The sequence below is a fragment of the Amblyraja radiata genome, chromosome 13, assembly GCF_010909765.2.
Source record: "Amblyraja radiata isolate CabotCenter1 chromosome 13, sAmbRad1.1.pri, whole genome shotgun sequence".
In the NCBI taxonomy this organism is placed as follows: domain Eukaryota; kingdom Metazoa; phylum Chordata; class Chondrichthyes; order Rajiformes; family Rajidae; genus Amblyraja; species Amblyraja radiata.
The window spans coordinates 39105301-39128974 of record NC_045968.1 but is presented as its reverse complement, the minus strand read 5'-3'; the positions used below and the strand labels follow the sequence as shown (position 1 = coordinate 39128974).

The 23674-nt window shown below is 46.1% G+C and overlaps 1 protein-coding gene across 2 annotated transcripts in view; it reads right to left on the bottom strand.

Annotated features, from left to right (window-relative positions):
* mindy4b (MINDY family member 4B) overlaps positions 1 to 23674 on the bottom strand; it is a 46084-nt gene that overhangs the window by 8976 nt on the left and 13434 nt on the right. Inside the window, exons 4-10 of one of the 2 annotated variants that reach the window (XM_033031841.1) lie at positions 18558 to 18740; positions 15454 to 15573; positions 13584 to 13681; positions 11953 to 12118; positions 7657 to 7722; positions 4204 to 4274; positions 2609 to 2681 (exon numbers count right to left, since the gene is read on the bottom strand). In XM_033031841.1, the coding sequence (XP_032887732.1) occupies positions 2609 to 2681; positions 4204 to 4274; positions 7657 to 7722; positions 11953 to 12118; positions 13584 to 13681; positions 15454 to 15573; positions 18558 to 18740 (777 nt within the window). The remainder of the gene's footprint in view (positions 1 to 2608; positions 2682 to 4203; positions 4275 to 7656; positions 7723 to 11952; positions 12119 to 13583; positions 13682 to 15453; positions 15574 to 18557; positions 18741 to 23674) is intronic. The other variant, XM_033031842.1, reaches the window with a different exon arrangement.

Below are 23674 nucleotides of genomic sequence, written 5' to 3'. Positions count from 1 at the left end.
TATGGGCACACGCGTGGGCCCCAGCTACGCCTGCCTCTGTCGGGTACGTTGAACAATCCTTGTTCAATACGTACCAGGGCCCCATCCCCGACCTCTACCTCCGTTACATTGACGACTGTTTTGGGGCCACCTCCTGCACCCACACACAACTGACTGACTTCATCCACTTCACCACCAACTTCCATCCGGCACTCCAATACACCTGGACCATTTCCAACACTTCCCTACCATTCCTTGACCTCACCATCTCCATCGCAGGGGACAGACTTCTGACCGACATACACTACAAACCAACTGACTCACATGGCTATCTGGACTACACGTCTTCCCACCCTGCCCCCTGTAAAGACTCCATCCCCTACTCCCAATTCCTCCGCCTACGCCGCATCTGCTCCCAGGATGAGACGTTCCACACCAGGGCATCGGAAATGTCCTCGTTCTTCAGGGAACGGGGATTCCTCTCCGCCACCATAGATGAGGCTCGCACCAGGGTCTCATCCATACCCCTGCAACACTGCTCTCTCTCCCCATCCCCGCACTCGCAACAAGGGCAGAGTCCCCCTAGTCCTCACCTTTCACCCCACCAGCCGGCAAATACAACAAATAATCCTCCGCCATTTCCGCCACCTCCAACGTGACCCCACCACTCGCCACATCTTCCCATCTCCCCCTATGTCTGCCTTCCGCAAAGACCGCTCCCTCCGCAACTCCCTTGTCAATTCTTCCCTTCCCTCCCATACCACCCCCTCCCCGGGCACTTTCCGTTGCAACCGCAAGAAATGCAACACCTGTCCCTTCACCTCCCCCCTCGACTCCATTCAAGGACCCAAGCAGTCGTTCCAGGTGCGACAAAGGTTCACCTGTATCTCCTCCAACCTCATCTACTGCATCCGCTGCTCTAGATGTCAGCTGATTTACATCGGGGAGACTAAGCGGAGGTTGGGCGATCGTTTCGCCGAACACCTCCGCTCAGTCCGCAATAACCTACCTGAACTCCCGGTGGCTCAGCACTTCAACTCCCCCTCCCATTCCCAATCCGACCTCTCTGTCCTGGGTCTCCTGCCATTGCCAGAGTGAGCAACACCGGAAATTGGAGGAACAGCACCTCATATTCCGCCTGGGTTGCTTGCGTCCGGATGGCATGAACGTTGAATTCTCCCAGTTTTGCTAGCCCTTGCTGTCTCCTCCCCTTCCTTAACCCTCGAGCGTCTCCTCCCATCCCCCTGCCCTCGGGCTCCTCCACCTACCTTTTTCCTTCCTTCTCCCCCCCACCCCCCATCAGTCTGAAGAAGGGTTTCGGCCTGAAACGTCGCCTATTTCCTTCGCTCCATAGATGCTGCTGCACCCGCTGAGTTTCTCCAGCATTTTTGTGTAGGCTCAAAAAGCTGTTGTTGAGTCGTGTTTTCGCTGTGGCTAACTTTATGACTCAACAATGAAAAGGCATTCTCCTAGAAATCCAGCTACCAAACCCATTCTGTGATTGCAGGCATTTCCCTGCAGTGTGCTAGTCTCTGTACTGCATTGAACTATGATGAGTTGCGTGCGATCACATGCTGGCAGCATTGGTTAGATGCAAGAGGCAGCTACCTACCTCAGGACAATGGAACACCTGCCCCTCTGATTACTGGTATGATTTGATTGCCCTAGTGACTGCGTGATTGAGGAAGATTAAATGATACTCAATGGATTTTGGGAAACAAAATTGGTGGAGGAACTCAGCAGGTCAGGAAGCATCTGTGGAGGGAATAGGCAGGCAATGTTGTGGGTTGGTGACGAGTCCGAAGAAGGATCCCCAACCTGTACCAACATCTGTCTATTCCCTCCATAAATAATGCCTGACCCACTGAGTTCCTCCAGCGGTTAGTGTTTTGCTCAAGATTCCCGCATCTGCAGTTCCTTGTGTCTCCTTAGAAGGATGAGAGGTGGTTTCATGTAGGGTTCTGAGAAGTGTTAACAGAATGGATACCAGGAGCTCCTTCTGTCATCCACTGTATCCATTGCTGTGGTCTCCTATATATCGGCGAGTCCAAGCATAGATTGAGCTACTGTTTCACTGAACACTTATGTTTAGTCTGCCTTGGCCTATGTGATCTCCCGATAGCCAAACAATCCCATACCGACCTTTCTGTCCGGTGCCCTGTCCACTGTCAGAGCGAGGCCACACGCAAATTGGAGGAACAGCACCTCATATTTCGCTTAGACAGCTTACAACCCAGCGGTATCAATGTTGATTTCTCTCCTTTCAAGTAACCCCTGCATCCGCTCTCTCCCTCCCCACCCTAGTCGTTCTACTAGTTCCACTGTTCGCATCCTTGTATCCCTTCGTTATCATCTCTACCGCAGTGAACAATGGGCCATTATGGGCTCCACCCTCCCTTGGTCATCTGTTGCCGGCCCGGATTTGTTCTGGCCTTTTTCTACCCCCAGTTCCCCCACCTCCCCTGTACTTTTAATCTAATGTCACCCATCCTTTTTCTCCCGAGTTACTGCATCACCTTGTGCCTACATTTGGCCCCTTCTGTCAGTCTGGACATAAGGAGTAGGCCATATATGACTGGAATGAGGAGAAATCGTTTAATGCAGCATATTTTATGATATTAATACTTACTTGCCGACAAGTGAAGTTACCGAGGCTTAACTGCAGGAGATAGGGGGTTGTGTGATCTAAATCTTTATGCAGCCTGTAATAAAGAATAATTTAATTAGGAGTTGAATACGAAGCCAAAGAAATCCACAGGCACACTGCACTTTACGCTGTTTGCTTATATTAATCAAACTTGCTGGGGCTTAAGACTGTGAAGTAGTTAGTCAAAATTAACTGTGCTTTCTTTCTTAGGAATGAAGCTTACTGATAGAGGAGAAAAGACATGCAGGTTTGTTGATTAATTGGCTTCTGTAAATTGTCCGTAGTGTATAGGATAGGGTAGGGGTGGTTGTTGGTCGGTGTGGACTCAGTTACCCAGAGGGCCTGTTTCCATGCTGTATCTCTAAGACTAAACAAAAACTAAAACAAAAAAGCTTGAACAATACAAAAGGACAAAAGGCGATCATAAATATACATTTCACCTTCTTCACTATTGAACAATAAATGGACGCAAAGCATAACGGTGGTGTGAATGGAATGGCCCACATCTAAACACTGTACAACATGGGGCTTCTAATGCATCACCTTCCTGCAGAGGCATTTACTGGGCGGCACAGTGGTGAAGCGGGTAGACCTGCTGCCTGACTGTGTCGGAGACCCAGGTTCGATCCTGACTTCTGGTGCTGTCTGTGTGGAGTTTGAAGGCTCTCCCTGTGACTGCATTGATCTCCCCCCGGGTGCTCCAGTTGCATCCCACATCCCAAAGACGTGCGGTTTTGCAGGTTAATTGGCCTCTGCAAAATTGCCCCTAGTGTGTAGTGAGTGGACGACGTAGAACTAGTGTGAACAGGTGATCAATGGCGGGGGCGAAGGACTAAATATGCTGGTTTACAAAGAAGATCACAAAGTGTTTGAGTAACTCAGCAAGTGAGGCAGCATCCCTGTAGAACATGGGTAGGTGATGTGTTGCGTCGGGACTCCTCTTCAGACCCGATCCGAAACGTCACATTTTCTCCAGAGATGCTGCCTGACCCGCCGAGTTATCCTTCAGGATATACATGTTACTCATTCATAGACAATTCAACTATAGACAAGCTTTCTTTTTCTTATTTTCCTCTGAACATTTCTTGAATAATTCGATCTATGGTGCCAAAATAAAGTTAGTGAATTAGATGGCACAATGACGCAGCGGTAGAGTTAGAGCACCAAAGACAAGGGTTCATAGAAACATAGAAAAATAGGTGCAGGAGTCGGCCATTCGGCCTTTCGAGCCTGCACCGCCATTCAATATGATCATGGCTGATCATCCAATTCAGTACCCATGTTCGATCATGACTATGGGTGCTGTCTGAATGGAGTTGTACGTTCTCTCTGTGACCACGTGGGTTTTCTCCGGGTGCTCCGGTTTCCTCCCACACTCCAAAGCCACACAGGTTTGGAGGTTAATTGGCTTCGGTAAAATTATAAATCATCTCTAGTGTGTAGGATAGTGCTAGTGTACGGGGTGATCGCTGGCTGGTGTGGACACGGTGGGCCGAAGGGCCTGTTTCCACGCTGTATCTCTAAAGTCTACAGTAAAGCCAAGGTCCACAGTATTGCCATCGACTCTGATCCCTTACTTTTCCAGAGTCCTTGAGAAGAGTAGACTGTAGAGGAACAGAATGGCCCCATGACTTCCCTCACCTTTAAACTAATTGCAGAGAAAAGAATGGGTTAGTTCACGTTCATAATAAACTCCACAATTTCAATAACACTTGACTACAATGTTTGTTGCAAGATTTCTGAAGCTGTCCATATCACATTCCTTTGGGTTTTGTTATTTAGCTTTTAAATACAAAGACACAAGGAACTGCAGTTGCTGGTTTACAAAAAAAAGATGAAGTGCTGGAGTAACTCAGCGATCAAGGCAGAGTCTCTGGAGGACATGGATAGGTGGCATTTCGGGTTGGGACCTTTCTTCGGACTGGGGAAGGTGGGGGAGTGGGAAGAAGACAGGTGTGGGCGGGACAAAGCTTGGCAAGTGTACATGAGGCTGGGGGGGGGGGGGGGGGGGGGGGGGCAGGAGGTTAGTAGGCAGGGGGTTTGGACAATGGCCAGAGTTAAAAAGCGTGAGATAAGGAGAGAAGTGGAACAAATTGTGAAGCCCGGGGAAGGGATATAATTGGAAGGGGCTGGGGTAAGGGGAGATGTGTAGCAAGGAACTGCAGTTGCTGGTTTAAATCGAAGATAGACACAAAAAGCTGGAGTAACTCAGCCGGAGATGCAGCATCTCTGGAGAGAAGGAATGGGTGATGTTTTGGGTAGAAACCTTCTTCAGTCTGAAGAAGGGTCTCGACCCAAAACATCACCCATTCCTTCTCTCCAGAGATGTTGCCTGTCTCACTGGTTACTCCAGCATTTTGTGTCCAACTCTGATGGAAGGGGAGAATTGGGCCTGAATCCACATAGGGCACAAGGAAGAGGAGGGTGGTGGGAGCAAGGTTTTGCATGCTATCCAAACAGATCAGATAATACTATACACAAATACAATCAAGCCAAACTTCTTGACTAGCGTCTGGCTTGTTTGTAGCCAGATAATCACTCCATATCTTCCCCTTATCTATATAATGGTATACAAGTACAAAAGATACAGTAATGGGGAAGGTAGTGGGGAATACAGTTCTCAGCATTATAACGCAACAATTCCATAGACAAAGTCCAATGTCCGCATTGGGGTTTTGGTGAATCGGAGTGCGGAATATAGTTCTCAGCAAACCCAGAAGACAGAGCCATGTGTTATAGTCATAGAGAGTCATAGAGTGATACCGTGTGGAAATAGGCCAATTGGCCAAACTTGCCCACACCGGCCAACATGCCCCAATTGCACTAGCCCCACCTGCTTGCATTTGGTCCATATCCCTCCAAATTTGTCCTATCCATGTACCAGTCTAATTGTTTTTTTAAATATTGGGACAATCCCAGCCTCAACTACCTCCTCTGAAAGCTTGTTCCATACACCCACCAACCTTTGTGTGAAAAAGTTACCCCCCAGATTCCTATTAAATCTTTTCCCCTTCACCTTGAACCTATGTCCTATGGTCCTCGATTCCCCCACTCTGGTCAAGAGATTCTGTGCATCTATCCGATCTAATCCTCTCATGATTTTATACACCTCTATAATGTTACCCTTCATTCTCCTGCGCACCAAGGAATAGAGACCCAGTGCCTAAAGACCATAGACCGGAGGGGTGGGAGCCGGCAACGACGGACACGAGAAGCTAGGCTGGTAGGAGAGTGAACCTGGGTCTTGCCTTCTGCACTCAGGTCTGCCCGCAGGGGACAAAGGTGGACGGGTGAGGAGAGGGACGTCAGATTGCTGGATGATCGGGTAGAGGCTGGAGGCCCTGCAGTAGCTTGGGGCTCGCCTGGATTTGGCACCGCTCCATAAGACCTCGAGCACAGGCCGGACTGGACTTTGAAAATGGTGTCAAAACCTGGCACCTCTTGCATGCATTCTTAAGCGGCCTTTTCATGGGGCGACTTGACGCAAGAGTTAACCAGAGTTTAACATCGTGGGAACCTCGTGCGATAACAGTACGGCATTCGTGGACCACCGTGGACCACCGTAGCGCTAACAGCAGGTAATCGTGTATCTTGGTCACTCGGGAGAAATTTCAAGAAAGTTTGAATTTCTCCAAGAGTGACTTGTACACTTGTGGTTGAGCATTGCAACATTATATGGACGTAGTGGCCAGTGCGATATCCGTAATAACTCTTGCGGGTACCGTGGGAACTCCTGCGAACGGTGAACCCGGAAGCTGGACAGAGGGGACAGAAGGTGAGTAAAAATTGTCTTCTGTGGGATTGAATTTTAAAAATAAATAAAAATAAAGATTTGCATCCGCATATGGACATCAATTTATTCATGAGTTATGTTAATGAGATTCAAGAAAATAACTATAATCTTTAAAAGGGACTTTACTGAAAGGTTACGCATTTTTATGGTCCGTGAGAAATTTTTCACATGTACTTCTTTGAGAGATACAGCTCGGAGTCCTCGCCGACTAGCGATCGATGCCTTTCCGAAGCAGGGTCCGGAACGCTACCAATCAATGTTCTCCAGAGACCCGTGTAAGGAGTGAACTGCACATGCTGGTTTAAACCGAAGACAGACACAAAACGCTGGAGTAACTCAGCGAGTCAAGCAGCATCTCTGGAGAAAAATAGCTGATGTTTCGGGACGAGACACATCTTCAGACTCAATTCCGATTAGGATGTCTGAAGAAGGGTTCCGATTCGAATCGCCACCTATTCTTTAGACCCTTCTGATATGCTGCCTGTGGTCGATAAATGCGTAACCTTTCAGTAAAGTCCCTTTTGAAGTCCCTTTTAAAGATTATAGTCGAGGGAGAGGAGGGGGAGACAGATGGGGATGTCTTCATTTACTGGCGGCGGGTGTCTGTCACTGAAACAGGCAGGTGAGATTTCACATCCACCTTGTGTGTGCCTCTCTCTCTCTCTCCCTCCCTCTTACACAGGCTGAGAGACTGCCTCTGTGAGTGTACGTCTCTTTCTCCCCCTCTCCCACACACAGTAAGACCGAGGTACTGTGCTCAGTCCATCTGTGTCTCCCACATACACAGTAAAACATGTCTCCAAATGAGCCAATTCAACCAAGGGAGGATATTTATAGTGTGTGAAAAAAAGTTACATCATTTGTGTCACGTGTAGTTCACGATGTTCATTCAAGATTTAACGCGAAAGCTCGGGAGATGGACAAGTCACTCGCACAAATAACAGAAATGCCGAGTACCGTGGGAACTCTTTATCTACCCCCCGTTATATCGTGCGAGACTCGTGCTGGACCACGACCACTTCACTCTGGTGACATCTTGCGTCAACTCGCCCCGTGAAAAAGCCCCATTAGTGAACTATTTCTGTACCCTTTGCTATTTGGGGATTGTGCTTTAGGATGGCAAGACTTTACTGAACTGCATGCACTCTAAGAATTTCACTGTGCTTTTGCACATGTGACAATAAAACACCATTGACCATGGATTGAAGGGGCAATTATATCTCGTCTTTGTACTTACACAGTGTATCTGCTCCATCACAAACTGCTGGAGCTTTGCCTTATCAGTGAAGCTAAAGAGCTGAAGCTGGGGTGAAATAAGAGAAAGATGCATTAGTTACACATTTCTTGTGCAGGATTTAGAGATAAGTTAACAAAAGCTCTTGCGAGTAGAATTCTCAAAACAGTTCTCTTGCCACCCCCTTAATGTTGTTGGGAGGCAAGTAAAATACCAGAGAAATGGGATGCAGGAGTCCAAGGTTTATGAGAATCATTCCGGGGATGATTGGGTTAATGTATGATTAGCATTTGATGGCACGGGGCCTATACTTGCTGGAGTTTAGAAGGATGAAGGGGAGACGTCATTCAAACTTACCACATAGTGAAAGGCCTGGATAGAGTGAATGAGGAGATGTTTTCACTAGTGGGAGAGTTTAAGACCAGAGGGCACTGCCTCAGAATTAAAGGAAGGAGATGAGGAATTTCTTTAGTCAGAGGGTGGTGAATTTGTGGAATTCATTGCCACAGATGGCTGTGGAGGCAGTCTTAGGATATGTTTATGGCAGGGGTTGACAGATTCTTGATTGGTAAGGATGCCGGGGGTTATGTGGAGAAGGCAGGAGAATGGGGTTGAGATGAAAAGATAGATCAGCCGTGATCGAATGGTGGAGTGGACTCGATGGGCCGAATGTCCTAATTCTGCTCAAATGACTTATGAACCTATGAATTCAGTACCGCTGAATTGGTTACTAACTTATCCATGCTTGAGATGGCATCAAGTACTTCTTTAAGTATCTGGTCTGCCGATGAATCTCGACCTGAAATGTCACCCATTCTTTTTCTCCAGAGATGCTGTCTGACCTGCTGAGTTACTCCAGCTTTTTGTGTCTAACTTCTTTAAGTCATCTGAGCACCTTGTGGGAACCATTCACAATATACATAATTTGTGTGAGTTCAATATGCCCTAAATGAAAGCTCAAGTTAAAGTCTTGTGCATAGGCCCTGTAGATGCCATGATTGGTGTTAGAACCCAAAGTGATGGAGTAACTCAACAGGTCAGGCAGCATACCTGGACGATATAGATAGGCAACATTTTGGGTCAGGATCCTTTTTCATCTGGTGTTATTTCTTCCATAATAATGCACTTGAGTATCAGCAATGACTTTTATGCTTGAGGCTCGAAAGAGGATAGATACACAATGTTGCTTAACATGACAAGTGGGACTTAAAATAAATTATCCTGCTGCCAATACATTTTGATTCCAGGTCAAGTAGAAACCACTTAATTCACACCACGCATCATCCATAAATTTATTAAATCTCATGCAAATGCCCAGCGGCCTTGCACCAGAGGGGGAAACAGACTCCATTTGACCCGTTTGACAGAATTATTGTTCTTTAGCAGCTTGATTTGTTGACTTTCAGAGAGGTAAATCACCGACAGTGTGCTCTATGTTTACAGGCTCCTGCACCCAAAAATAATGAGACCACCGAGACCATTTATTGTCAGTTGGGAAGCAGTGAAGTGTTGCATCTGATGGTATTTTTATGTGCAAGCAGATCGCCTGGTTTAAATGTTCTCTCAAAATAACACAGATTGTTGTGCTCTCTCCTGCCGTGTGTGTGTGTTTATATACGAAAACTGAACTTTGTTTTTCATTTATTATATAATAATATCTATATTACTAAAACTCTGTTCTTGACCGCTTTTGGCGATCTGTGCTGCGATTTCCGAGAGAACGCCGCCACCTACGGCCGTCATTTTTGGCCACCTCGCTCAGAGCCCCCCTCCGCCGCATGTGTGCCGAGGATTTTTCCCGTCGATGAAATATGACAGAGATATTAATGTTTTTACAAAATTCCCCATTCTCTCTGCTGCTCCTGCTGGTGGGATGGGGGAGGGACTATAAAATCAGTCTCTACAACATGGAGGTCTGAGCTCTGAATGACTGAACAAATGTCTACACAGCTGTGAGTAAATACCCTTAATTTGGTTTGAAAATGAAAATATTGTTATGGTTAGTTTGAAGGCAAAAAGCACTGCCTGCAAATGGTTGTTTGGGGGGTTTGGGATTCTCTTCCCCCCCCCCCCCCCTCTCTCCTCCCCCCCCCCCTCTCCTCTTCCCCCCCCCCCCCTCTCTCCTCCCCCCCCCTCTCCTCTCCCCCCCCCTCCTCTCTCCCCCCTCTCCTCTCTTCCCTCCCCTCTCCTCTCCCCCCTCTCCTCCTCTCCCCCATCTCCTCCTCTCCCCCCTTTCCTCCTCTCCCCCTCTCCTCTCTCCCCCATCTCTCATCTCTCCCCCCCTCCTCTCTCCCCCCCCCTCTCCTCTCCCCCCCCCTCTCCTCTCTCCCCCCCTCTCCTCTCCTCCTCTGTCCCCCCCCTCCCCTCCCCTCCACACCACCTACCCTCTTCCCTCCAACCTCCGCCCTCCCTCACCCCCTGCTCCCCACCGCTTCCCCTCACCCCACTCTCAGCACCCCCTCTCTCTCCCCCTCACTCTCACCCTCTCTCTCTCCTCCCCTCTCTCTCTCTCTGTCTCTGCCCCTTCTCCCTCTGCCCACACTCTCTACCCCCGCCCCTCTCTAGATGTGACTGCAAGTTGGGGGCTATGCGTCAGTAGATAGGGTGGTTATGGGGTAAAAGGAGCAAATTAATAATATTAATATAATATCAAGGGGGGTAATTAGCGTGAGTGCGGGGGGGGAGGGGATAGTTAGTGTGTGTGACGCTGCATGCCGCCTCCCCCCCCCACAACCGCACGTTGGGGGAACAGACCCAACAGGTCTGCACTTGGTCTAGTATTTAATATATTCTTTACAGAGTACTATGTTTAGATGTCCGAGCACTTTTTCAGGTGAGGCAGAGGTTCACTTGTACCTCCTCCAACCTCATCTACGGTATCCACTGTTCCAGGTATGGGCTCCTATATATCGGCGCGACCAAGCGCAGGTTCGGCGATCTTTTTGCTAAACACCTCCGCTCAGTCCGCCTAAACCTACCTGATCCCCCGGTTGCTTAACACTTTAACTCCCCCTCCCATTCCCATACTAACCTTTCTATCCTGGGCCTCCTCCATTGTCAGAGTGAGGCCTTCTTTATCTCTGTATCTCCCTCTCCCCTGACTTAGTCTGAAGAAGGTTCTCGACCTGAAAAGTCACCCATTCCTTCTATCCAGAGATGCTGCCTGTCCCGCTGAGTTACTCCAGCATTTTGTGTCTATGTTTACATGTCTGTTGTGCTGCTCCAAGTAAGAATTTCATTGTTCTGTTTGGGACATATGACAATAAAACACTGTTGACTCTGCTTATCTGCTTAAAGCAACCAGCATCGTCAAGGACCCACACCACCCTGGCCACCCTCTCATTTCACACATAGACACAAAAAGCTGGAGTAACTCAGCGGGTCAGACTGGAAAAAAGGAATAGGTGACGTTTCGGGTCGATAAGACCTAGTTTTCACACCTACTTCCTACTCATTTTACACATACCGTCGGGAAGGAGACACAGAAGTCTGAAAACAGTGAACACTTGGTTCAGCTTCTTCCTGACAATCATCAGGCTCTTGAACTACAAAGCACTAACTAAACTATGAACCATAGACTGTCTTTGGTTGCACGAAGGACTTTGGGGCTTTTTTTTTTGCACAAGTATTGGAGGTTACTAATTTATTGAAATTTTGTTTATTATATGTGATCTGTGATTATTGTGTTAACCAGAGCATGGAAATTGAGAGCCAGGTGACATTGGTTTAAGGTGAAGGGGGAAAGATTTAATAGGAATCGGAGGGGTAACTTTGGTGGTGGGTGTATGGAACAAGCTGCCAGAGGAGGTAGTTGAAGCAGGGACTATTGCAACGTTTAAGAAACAATTAGACAGGTACATGAATAGGACAGGTTCAGAGGGATATGGGCCAAACGTAGCCAGGTGGAACAAGTGTAGATGGGACATGTTGGTCAGTGTGGGCAAGTTGGGCCAAAGGGCCTGTTTCCACGCTGTATGGCTATGCTGCTGCTTGAGCATTTCACTGTTCATTAGATACGGTACAAACGACAAATAATCATTCTTGCCTCTTATCTGTAGCTTTACGTAAATATGCCCCAGATTTTTAGACAAAATTACAAAATGGCAGAATGTTACAGAGAGCATTTAGTCTGCAAGATCAGTATGAGCCTCATATAAAAGCAATCCAACTAGTCCCATCGTCCTGCCCTTTGCCTATTCAGTAGCTCTACAAATTCCTTCCATTCAGCAGGCAAGATATTATTTAGCGACTAAATGAAATAACTTAGCATAACAGCTGTATGCGTGGGAGTGGTCTTACCCGCTCTGTGTAGGTATCGATTTTGTAATTGATTGCAGGAGCAAAACAACATTCAGTGGTCACCAAACAAACAAAGCTCTGGGCTCCTTCTCCTGCTGTCCACAAAATGTCAGAGAGTGCAGCCGCCAATGCCTTTTCCTGCTCTTTTTTGCTCACTTTTACCATGCTGTAGGCAGATACAGAAAGTGTGAGATACCGTCATAAAACTTTGTGACATAAAATGGTCAGTAGCAGCCAAGAGCGAGATACTCCAGTGGTATTTTTTTACCTCAGGTACACAAAGATCAAAACCGGGTCTCTGGGGCTGCAAGGCAGCAACTCGACCACTGTACCACTGTGTTGTCCTTGTTGCCAACAACTAAATGCTGGAAATGAATTTTTAGTTCCTGGAGAATGTTGGATTTTCCCCAGAGTAAATGAGGAATATAGAACGTAGAACAGTCCAGCACAGGAACAGCCCACAACGTCTGTGTTGAACATGATTCCAAGTCAAACCACTCTCATCTGCCGACATGTGATCCAATTCCCTCAATTCCTTGCATATCCCTTTGCCTAACTAAAAGTCTCATAAATGCCAGTATCGTATCTGCCTCCACCACCATGCCTAGCAGCGCATTCCAGGAACTCATCACTCTCTGTGTAAAGAAACTTGTCCTGCACATCATCAGGGATAGTGGACATTTCCCTGCATCCGTCTGAAGAAGGGCCCTCATATGAATCATCGTCTGTCCATTCACTCCACAGACACTGTCTAACCCACAGACTTCCTCCAGCACTTTGTTATTTGCAGTTCAAGGTTCTAGTTTAGCAGAGATGCCTTCCAAGTGCAAGTAGACACTCAAGATGAGAAGAGACGGCCGGGGTCTCCTTGTCTAACAAAGTTTTTTTCTTCATTGTCTTCTTTACCCTGATTTGCCTAAGGACTACTGCCCCAAGTGTGATGGGAGTATCCCAAATAGATTCATACAATCATAGTCATACAGCATGGAAACATGCCCACTGGCCTGACTTTCTCACATCGACCAACATGCTCCACCTACACTAGTCCCACCTGCCTGCATTTGGCCCATAACCGTCTAAACCAATCCTATCCATGTACCTTTCCAAATGTCTCTTAAATGTTATGATAGTATCTGCCTCATCAATCTCCTCTAGTCGGTGGTTCTATACACCCACCACCCTTTGTGTAAAAAAAAAATGCCCCTCAGGTTTCTATTAAATCTTTCCCTCCTCAACTTAAACCCATGGCCTCTGGTTTTCAATTCCCCTACTCTGGGCAAGCATAACGGGGTTGTTAACACAATAATCTGTTCATTTACCTGATCTATTCCTCTCATGATTTTGTACAGTTCTATAAGATCACCCCTCATCCTCCTGCACTCCAAGGAATAAAGTACTAGGCTGAGTCCTGGCAACATCATTGTAAATCTTCTCTGCACCATTTCCAGCTTGACAACATCCTTCGTATAACAGGGTGAGCAAATGTCTTATACAATTGTAACATGACCACCCAACTACTAAACTCAATACTCTGACTGATGAAGGCCAATGTACCAAAAGCCTTTTTGACTACCTTAATAATCAGTAAGTTCTCATGATTATTTACAGTCAAGATGAGATGATATGTTTACCGTTTATCATTGTGGTCCTCCACTTCACTATTTCTTGTGAACAGTAAGTGTTTGAGGATGAAAGCTTGCACGGCCATTTGAACAGATCTTGCACCACCCTTCAAAAAGAATGAACAATTTTACAAAACATGCAAACCAATAATATTGACATTCTCTAACACGTTGAAATCCTATTTACGGTTATTATTCTATTTAGAAACATTGAAAATTGAATACTTTAGAGGATATAGTCCATCATCTTGTATGTTCATGAGATTCTTAAAACCCAGTAAAGGGCATCTTAATCACTTCATCTTAAATAGTATCTTCCCAACCACTGTTACATTGATAGGGACGATTTGGAAGGGATATGGGCCAAACACAGGTAAATGGGTAGATAGGAACTGTAGATGCTGGTTTATACCAAAGATAACACAAAATGCTGGAGTAACTCGATGGGTCAAGCAGTATCCCTGGGTAACAGGAAAAGGTGATGTTTTGGAAGTTTGGAACCCTTCTTCACACTGAAAGATGGAGAAAGCCAGAACAAAACAGAGCTGGCGACAGATGACCTCAGGAAGGGCGGAGTCCATAATGTCCCATTGTTGGCGGGTAAATGTGACAGGGTTAGATTGGGCAGCTTTGTTGGCATGGACAACATGGGCCAAAGGGCCATTTTCCATGTTGTATAACTCTACAATAACCTCTTATTACCCTGAATACAAGGACACAAGAAGCTCAGGAATATAGACACCTCCAACACCTATTTGTATATATATATATTGTGGTTTACAAGATGCTATTTAAGATAAAGTGATTAAGCTGCACATTTACTGGGTGTTAATGGAGAACATGCAACCAGGTGGAATATATCCTTCAGTGCATTGCATTTTCAGTATTTCACACAGCAACCTAACTTTGGCAGATTTTACCCATTCCTTCTTTGTTGGGGTTTCAAATGCCGACACAAAAGCACTGTCGTAGCACCTTCTCATTTTAACTACATTAAATTATCGATTCATTGAATTACATAGGAGTCTTTTCAGCTCATCAGAACCATACCAACTCCCAGTTAGACGTACAAACTCCGTATAGGCAGCACCTGTGGTCAGGATCAAAGCCGGGTCTCTGGTGCTGTAAAGCAGCAACTCTACCACCGGGCCACTGCCACTTCCCGGTTGGGACCCTTCTTCAGACTGGGTTTCGATTCAAAACGTCACCTAATCATGTTCTCCAGAAATGCTGCCTGACCTGCTGTTACTCCAACACTTTGTGTCCTTTTGTTTATTAAGCAGCATCTGCAGTTCTTTGTATCTAAATTAAAATTGGACTTTGGGCCGTCTAAGCATTGACTGGTGTCCTGGAAAGCAAATCTGTGGCGGCACAGAGGCGCAGCTGCTGGAGCTGCTGTCTCACAGCACCAGCGACCCGGGTTCGATCCTGACTACGGGCACTGGCTGTAAGGAGTTTGCATGTTCTCCCTGTGACCGCGAGGTTTCCTCCCGAATTCCAAAAACCTGCAGGTTTGTAGGTTAATTGTCATCTGTAAATTGTCCCTAGTGTGTAGGATAGAACGCGTGTACAGGTCAGCACAGACTCCATGGGCCGAAGGGACGGTTTCCATTGCATCTCTAAACTGTGAAAGCCATTCTAGGGCATCACACAATGCTCCAGCCGCCCGATGTCCAATTTTTACTCCATGTTAAATGCGCAGGTATTTTGGGAAACTTGAAAGGCAGAGGTACACAGTTCATTCGACAAACTGCTGTTGATTTTTTGCAGTGATAATGACTAAGCCTTTCTTCAAGAACCAGACAGATTTCTCCAAGAACCAGACATCAGGATGCAGAAACCGTCCCCATCAAATGAAAAAGACTTTAGTTGCACTGACCCTTTCTGCCTCCAGAGCATACGACAAGTCTGAGTAAGGGTCTCGGAATCTGAAGTGGGATTTTCTCCATTCGTAATTGAAAACTTGAAATGCCGTTCCAAAAAGAATCTTCCTTAGAGCCTGTATTTAAGAAAATAATCATAACACAATAACGATAGACACAAAATGCTGGAGTAACACAGTGGATCAGACTGCCTGTTCCATCGAGTTACTCCAGCACTTTGTGTCCATCTTTGGTATAAAACAGCATCTATAGTTCATTTTTATTACAATAATACTAATGGCTGGTATACATTTTACTAAGGCTTGTTTCAAACTACAAAATGGAAGTTCAATTTACAGAATGTGTACGAAAGAACTGCAGATGCTGGTTCAAACCGAAGATAGACACAAAATGCTGGAGTAACTCCGCGGGACAGGCAGCATCTCCCGAGAGAAGAAATGGTGACGTTTCGGGTCATGACCCTTCTTCAGACTGAAAGTCACTGGCATCGGTTCAAATGGGATGGTGCAGCGGTAGAGTTGCTGCCTTACGGCACCAGAAACCTAGGTTTGATCCTGACTATGGGTGCTGTCTGTACAGAGTTTGTACATTCTTCTTGTGACCGTGTTGGTTTTCTCCAGGCCATAAGATTATAAGTTATAGGAGCATCAAGTCTACTCCACCATTCAATCATGGCTGATCAATCTCTCCCTCCGAACCCCATTCTCCTGCCTTCTGACCATAACCTCTGACACCCGTACTAATCAAGAATCTATCTATCTCTACCTTAAATATATCCACTGACTTGGCCTCCGCAGCCTTCTGTGGCAAAGAATTCAGATTCACCACTCTCTGACTAAGGACATTCCTCCTCATCTTCTGCCTTAAAGAACATCCTTTAATTCTGAGTTTATGACCTCTGGTCCTAGACTAGAGGATGCTCCGTGTTTCTCTCACACTGCAAAGACGTACAGGTTTGTAGGTTAATTGGCTCCGGTAAAATTTGTAAAATGTCCCTAGATTGTAATGTGTACTAGTCTAACGGGGATCGCTGGTCGGCATGGACTTGGTGGGCTGAAGCGTCCGTTTCTGCGCTGTATCTCTAAACTAAACTACCACGATAATCCTAATGATAGACATAAAGTGCTGGAGTAACTCAGCGGGTCGGGCAGCATATCTGGAGGTTATGGGCAGGTGACGTTTCGGATTGGGAACCTTCTTCAGACTGATCGTGGGGAGGGGGGGGGGGGGGGGGGAGAATGCAGCAAGAGAGGTGGGGGCGGGACAATGCACTGTGCCACACAGTTCGATCAACCAGTGGCTCAAATCCTTCATACATTTGCTTTTCACTTTGGAAATGGCAAATAGGAGACATGCTCTAAAAATACATGTGGCTATTGTTGAACAAGAGTTGGAATAACTAGAGTATTTCAGTGTGACACACTCCACTATTCATGGGAAACACAAATACATCGAACATCTCATTTACCTTTTGTCCGAGATTAAACAGACCATTGCGAGTCACTTAGTGATATCACATTCAGACAGAGATTGTGTTCCATTAGTTCTTTGTTGAAATTCTCAGGTCCAGGCTTAGGTTTATTATTATCAAGTGTAACAAAGTACAGTGAAAAGTGTTGCTTTGCATGCTATGCAAACAGGTGTACAAAAACACGAGGGGCATAGAACGAGTAGACACACAGAATCCCTTGCCCAGGGTAGAGGAATCAAGAACCATAAGTTTAAGGTGAAGGGGGAAAGATTTAATAGGAATCCAAGGGGTAGCTTTTTCCACACAAAGAGTGGTTGGTGTATAGAACAAGCTACAGATCAAGAAACAATTAGACAGGTACATGGGTAGGACAGGTTTGGAGAGATATGGGCCAAACGCAGGCAGGTGGGACAAGCGTAGATGGGACATGTTGGTCGGTGTGGGCAAGTTGGGCTGAAGGGTCAGTTTCCACACTCTATGAGATCAAATATACCTTACATCAATACAATCTGGTCAAACTCAAGTACAATAGGTAGAGCAAAAAGGGAAGATACAGAGTGCAGAATATAGTTCTCAGCATTGTAGCATATCTGTTCCAGAGACAGTCAAATGTCCACAGTGAGGTAGAGGAGAATTGAACTGTACCCTAGCTTATGGAAGGACCGTTCTGAAGCCTGATAATGTGTTAGTGAGCTGAAATGTGCAGGATCAAAGGAACCAGGTTTTCTCTGAGACTATCAGGAAGTACCAGAGGGTGACACAGGGATTTCTTGTCAGATTTAGAGTTTAATCCGAGCAAATGCGAGGTATTCCTTTTTGATAGGTCAAATATTTTAATTCAGTTTAGTTTAGAGATACAGCGTGGAAACAGGCCCTTCGGCCCACGGAGTCCGCGCCGACCAGTGATCACCCCGTACACCAGCAGTATCATACACGCTAGTGACAATGTACAATTTTTACCAAAGCCAAATAACCTAAAAAACAGGACAACTTTGGAGTGTGGGAGGAAACCGGAGCACCCGGAGAAAGCCCATGCGGTCACAGGGACAACTTACCGCACAGACTCGATAGACAGCACCTGTACCCAGGATCGAACCGGGTTTCTGGTGCAGTAAGGCAGCAACTCTACCGCTGTGCCTCTCTAAGGGGCAAATTACACAGGACCGATTAACCTATAAACCTGCACATCTTTAGGATGTGGGAGGAAAGAGGAAAATGTAAGGGGAAAGTCTGCAATTAATGGCAAGACCCATAACAACATTGATGAACAGAGGGATCTTGGGGTGCAAGTCCAAAATTCTCAGGAAGTGTTAACACAAGTAGATGGAGTGGGAAAGAAGGCATATGGTATGCTTGCTTTCATTGGTCAGGGCTCTGAGGATAAGGGTAGCTCAGTGACATTGTGGGATAGAACTAGTGGGAATGAGTGACCGATGGTCGGCATGGACTCGGTGGGCCGAAGGGCCTATTTCCATGCTGTGTCTCTAAGCTAACCTAAACTAACCAGAGGGGAAGAAGCTGTTACTGAATCTTCTAGGCTTCTGCACTTTCTGCCGGTGCTTTCCGACTGTGGAATTCTCACTGGTTCCTCCTCAATTGAGGAAAATGACAAGAAATGAACCGACTTACCACTGCCTCCTCCAATGTGATGGGCAAGCCACCCAGGCTGGTGGACACAAGGAATGTTTTTGGGATGGAATAGGGCGCGTTGAATTGAACGAGGTACCCACTAGGTTTGGCACTGCCACCCGGGGATGCCCCTGCACCATCTTCACTCTCACCTTCCACTTTGCGGCTGTCCGGATATTTCTGCTTAAAAGGAGAACAAAGTATCTGTCAACACAGTCGAAAACCAGAGGGCAGAGCCTCAGAATGAAAGGACGGACCTTTAGGAAGGAGACGAGGAGGAATTTCTTTAGTCAGAGGGTGGTGGAAATCTTGACACAGACGGCTGTGGAGGCCAAGTCAATGGATATGTTTAAGGCTGAGATTGATAGATTCTTGATTAGCACGGGTGTCAGTGGTTATGGGGAGAAGGCAGGAGAATGGGGTTGAGAGGGAAAAATAGATCAGCCATGAGGAGATGTGATGGGCCGAATTCTGCTCCAATCACGTGAACATGAGCGCAAGCATCCACGCTTGTTGATTTTAAAGATCAATTTGGATGCAAAAGAGATTCAGAAACATCTTTTACAGAGACACAAGGGACTGCAGATGCTGGAATCATCAGCATACCACAAAGTGCTGGAAGAACTCAGCAGGTTAGGCAACATCTGTGGTGGGAATGAACACACGGCGTTTCCGGGCAAGACCCTTCTTCGGATGGATTGTGGTGGGGGAGAGAAAGCTGGAAAAGAGAGGTGGGGGAAGGACAAAGCCTGGCAAGTGATAGGTAGTTAGACAGTTTTGGTTTATTGTCACGTATACCAAGGTACAATGGAAAGCTTTTTTTGTTGCATGCTATCCAGTCAGAGAAAGGATTATTCATGATTACAATCAAGCCGACCACAGTGTGCAGATGCACGATGAAGGGAATACCGTTTAGTGTAAGATAAAGTCCAATTAAAGATAGTCTGAGGGTCTCCAATGAGGTAGATGGGAGGTCAAGACCGCTCTCTAGTTGGTGATTGGATGGTTCAGTTGCCTGATAACAGCTGGGAAGAAACTGTCCCTGAATCTGGAGGTGTGCGTTTTCACACTTCTGCACCTCTTGCCTGATGGGAGAGGGAAGAGTGTGAGACTGGCCCTTGATTATGCTGGTGGCCCTGCCAAGACAGATTCAGTTGCCTGATAACAGCTGGGAAGAAACTGTCCTTGAATCTACCTTAGATGCAAGAGGGGAGCAGGGAGGGGAGGGGGTGGGGGCTTTGATCAGCAGATGGGTGGGCAAAGGATAGATATGAAAAGGAGGAAAAAAAAGTGTCAGATAAGGAGAGGAGAGGAATGAACTGCGAAGCCAGATATAGAAATATGGGTGGTAGGGGGTGGAGGGGGAGGGGAAAGGGGGTGGGAGGGAAATAAAAAGGTGAGCAGATAGAACTGAGTGTAGAAAGAGCAGGAAAGGACTGGGGCGGGATAGTGGGAGAAACTTTTATACTTACACTCTGACTCTTGATAACTTCTGCTTGCAACAGATCAATGTAATTCTGTGTGGAGCCACTTGTTATTTTTTTAACTTGCAATTCATCATTACACATCGCCATGGTGTGACGGAGGTGAAAGGGAATCAGGGTCTGGCAGAGGAAGGGTCCTCGGGTGACACGGCAGGCAGCTTTGTTTTTGCACTCGCCCTGTACTTTGTTAGTGCTGTTGCTGTCAGCCTCAAAGCACCTGAACTGCAGGTTATTAAGGAATCACTCATCACCTCTGTTTGCGGCAAAACAATGGGGCTGAACTCTTGGTGACGGTTCACAGCCAGAGAAAGAAAATATTCCAGACGTATCGTATACTAAACTCTACAGCAGTTTCATTGATTACGTCTTCACTAAGCCGGAGCTTCCCAGTGCTTTAGAATTTGGAGTTTAAAGATAAAGGTACATAGATAGGAAAGGTTTAGTTGGATATGGATCAAGCAAGGGCAAATGGGACTAGTTTAGTTTAGTTTGTTTATTTAGTTTAGTGGGGTCAAGGAAAGAGCATTCACGTTGCGGCCCTGTTTTCACCAATTTTTCCACCGCCACGCACAAGAAGCGACAAGACAGACACCATTGTATGCAGATGCCACTGTGTTTGTTTTACAAATGGTACAGAACTTGCCTGCGTAATTTAACGAGACAATCACAACCTTTAAATGTACAAAACAAGGAACTGCAGATGCTGGTTTACAGAAAAAAAAAGACACAAAATACTGGACTAACTTAGCAGGTCAGGGAGCATCTCTGGAGAACATGGATAGGTAATGTTTTGGGTCAGAAACATTCTTCAGCATTTAAAAGAGCGAAAGGAAAAATTGCTAAGAACAGGTGTCCCATAGGGAACTACCTATTTATTGTTCCAAATCCAACAGGTTCGCTAGTCTTTCTCCTCTGATATCGCAGGCAGAGTTCCTCTGTTGTGTATCTTTTGTAAGCTGGGCAACATAGCCACATAATGATATACGAGGAGTATTATTGTTGTGATGGACACAAAGTGCTGGAGTGACTCAGCAGGTCAGGCAGCATCTCTAGAGAACATGGATAGGTGACGTTTTGGGTCACATAATGTTTTAAGTGTCATTCCTAACTGTCACTATGTCATGTTGGCACCTGCGGGCAGAACACCAAGGCAAATACCTTGTACGTGAATACGTGGCCAATAAACTTATTCATTCATTCTTTCTTCGGTCTGAAGAAGGGTCCCGACCCGAACCGTTACTTATCCATGCTCTCCAGAGATGCTGCCTGACCCGCCGAGTTACTCCAGCACTGTGTTTTTTTGGGTAAACCAGCATCTGCAGTTCCATGTTTCATAAGGGAACTCAAGGTAAAGGAGCTATTAGGAGGTAGTGACCATAATATGATACATTTTAATCTACAATTTGAGAGGGAGAAGGGAAAATCGTAAGTGTCAGTATTACAGTTGAGCAAAGGGGACTATGGAGGCATGAGGGAGGAGCTGGTCAAAGTTGACTGGAAAGACATCCCAGCAGGGATGACAGTGGAACAACAATGGCAGGTATTTCTGGGAATAATACAGAAGGTGCAGGATCAGTTCATTCCAGGAGTCAAGGAAAGAGCATTCACGTCGCGGCCCTGTTTCCACCAATCTTTCACCAAGGCACAAGAAACACAAGAAGCGACAAGACAGACACCATTGTATGCAGATGCCGAGAAGTGTGTTCAGCTCTGGCTGAACAACTTCTAATCTTGTGTGTGGACTCGATAAGAAGATACTCATTCCAAAGAGGAAGAAAGATTCTAAGGGGAGTAAGAGGCGACCATGGCTGACAAGGGAAGTCAAGGACAGTATAAAAGTAAAAGAGAAATATAACATAGCAAAGATGAGTGGGAAGCCTGAGGATTGGGAAACCTTTGAAGAGCAACAGAAGATAACTAAAAAGGCAATACGGGGAGAAAAGATGAAGTACGAAGGTAACCTAGCCAAGCATATAAAGGAGGATAGTAAAAGCTTCTTTAGGTATGTAAGGAGGAAAAAATTAGTTAAGACAAATGTGGGTCCCTTGAAGACAGAAACAGATGAATTTATTATGAGGAACAAGGAAACGGCAGACGAGTTGAATAGGTACTTTGGATCTGTCTTCACTAAGGAAGACATAACAATCTCCCAGATGTACTAGTGGCCAGAGGACCTAGGGTGACGGAGGAACTGAAGGAAATTCACATTAGGCAGGAAATGGTGTTGGGTAGACTGATGGGACTGAAGGCTGATAAATCCCCAGGGCCTGATGGTCTGCATCCCAGGGTAGTTAAGGAGGTGGCTCTAGAAATCATGGACGCATTGGTGATCATTTTCCAATGCTCTATAGATTCAGGATCAGTTCATGTGGATTGGAGGGTAGCTAATGTTATCCCACTTTTTAAGAAAGGAGGTAGCGAGAAAACAGGGCATTATTGACCAGTTAGCCTGACATCGGTGGTGGGGAAGATGCTGGAGTCAATTATAAAAGATGAAATAGCCGCACATTTGGATAGCAGTAACAGGATCGGTTCGAGTCAGCATGGATTTACGAAGGGGAAATCATGCTTGACTAGTCTTCTGGAATTTTGAGGATGTAACCAGGAAAATGGACAAGGGTGGGCCAGTGGACGTAGTGTACCTGGACTTTCCGAAAGCATTTGATAAGGTCCCACATAGGGGATTAGTGGGTAAAATTAGAGCACATGGTATTGGGGGTAGAGTGCTGACATGGATAGAAAATTGGTTGGCAGACAGGAAACAAAGAGTGGGGATTAACAGGTCCCTTTCAGAATGGCAGGCAGTGACTAGTGGGGTACCGCAAGGCTCGGTGCTGGGACCGCAGCTATTTACAATATACATTAATGATTTAGATGAAGGATTAAAAGTAACATTAGCAAATTTGCAGATGACACAAAGCTGGGTGGCAGTGCGAACTGTCAGGAGGATGCTTTGAAGATGCAGGGTGACTTGGACAGGTTGGGTGAGTGGGTAGATGCATGGCAGATGCAGTTTAATGTGGATAAATGTGAGGTTATCCACTTTGGTGGCAAGAACAGGAAGGCAGATTATTATCTGAATGGTGGCAGATTAGGAAAAGAGGAAGTACAACAATATCTGGGTATCCTTGTACATCAGTTACTGAAAGTAAGCATGCAGGTACAGCAGGCAATGAAGAAAGCGAATGGCAAGTTGGCCTTCATAACAAGAGGAGTTGAGTACAGGAACAATGCGGTCCTTCTGCTGTTGTACAGGGCCCTGGTGAGACCACACCTGGAGTATTGTGTGCAGTTTTGGCCTCCAAATTTGAGGAAGGACATTCTTGATATTGAGGTTGTGCAGCGTAGGTTCACGAGGTTAATTCCCGGGATGGAGAGACTGTCATATGTTGAAAGAATGGAGCGACTAGGCTTGTATACACTGGAATTTAGAAGGATGAGAGGAGTTCATTATGAAACATGTAAGATTATTAAGGGATTGGACACGCTAGAGGCAGGAAATATGTTCCTGATGTTGGGGAAGTGCAGAACCAGAGGACACAGTTTAAGAATAAGGGGTAGGCTATTCAGAATGGAGATGAGGAAAAAACTTTTTCACCCAGAGAGTTATGAATCTGTGGAATTCTCTGCCTC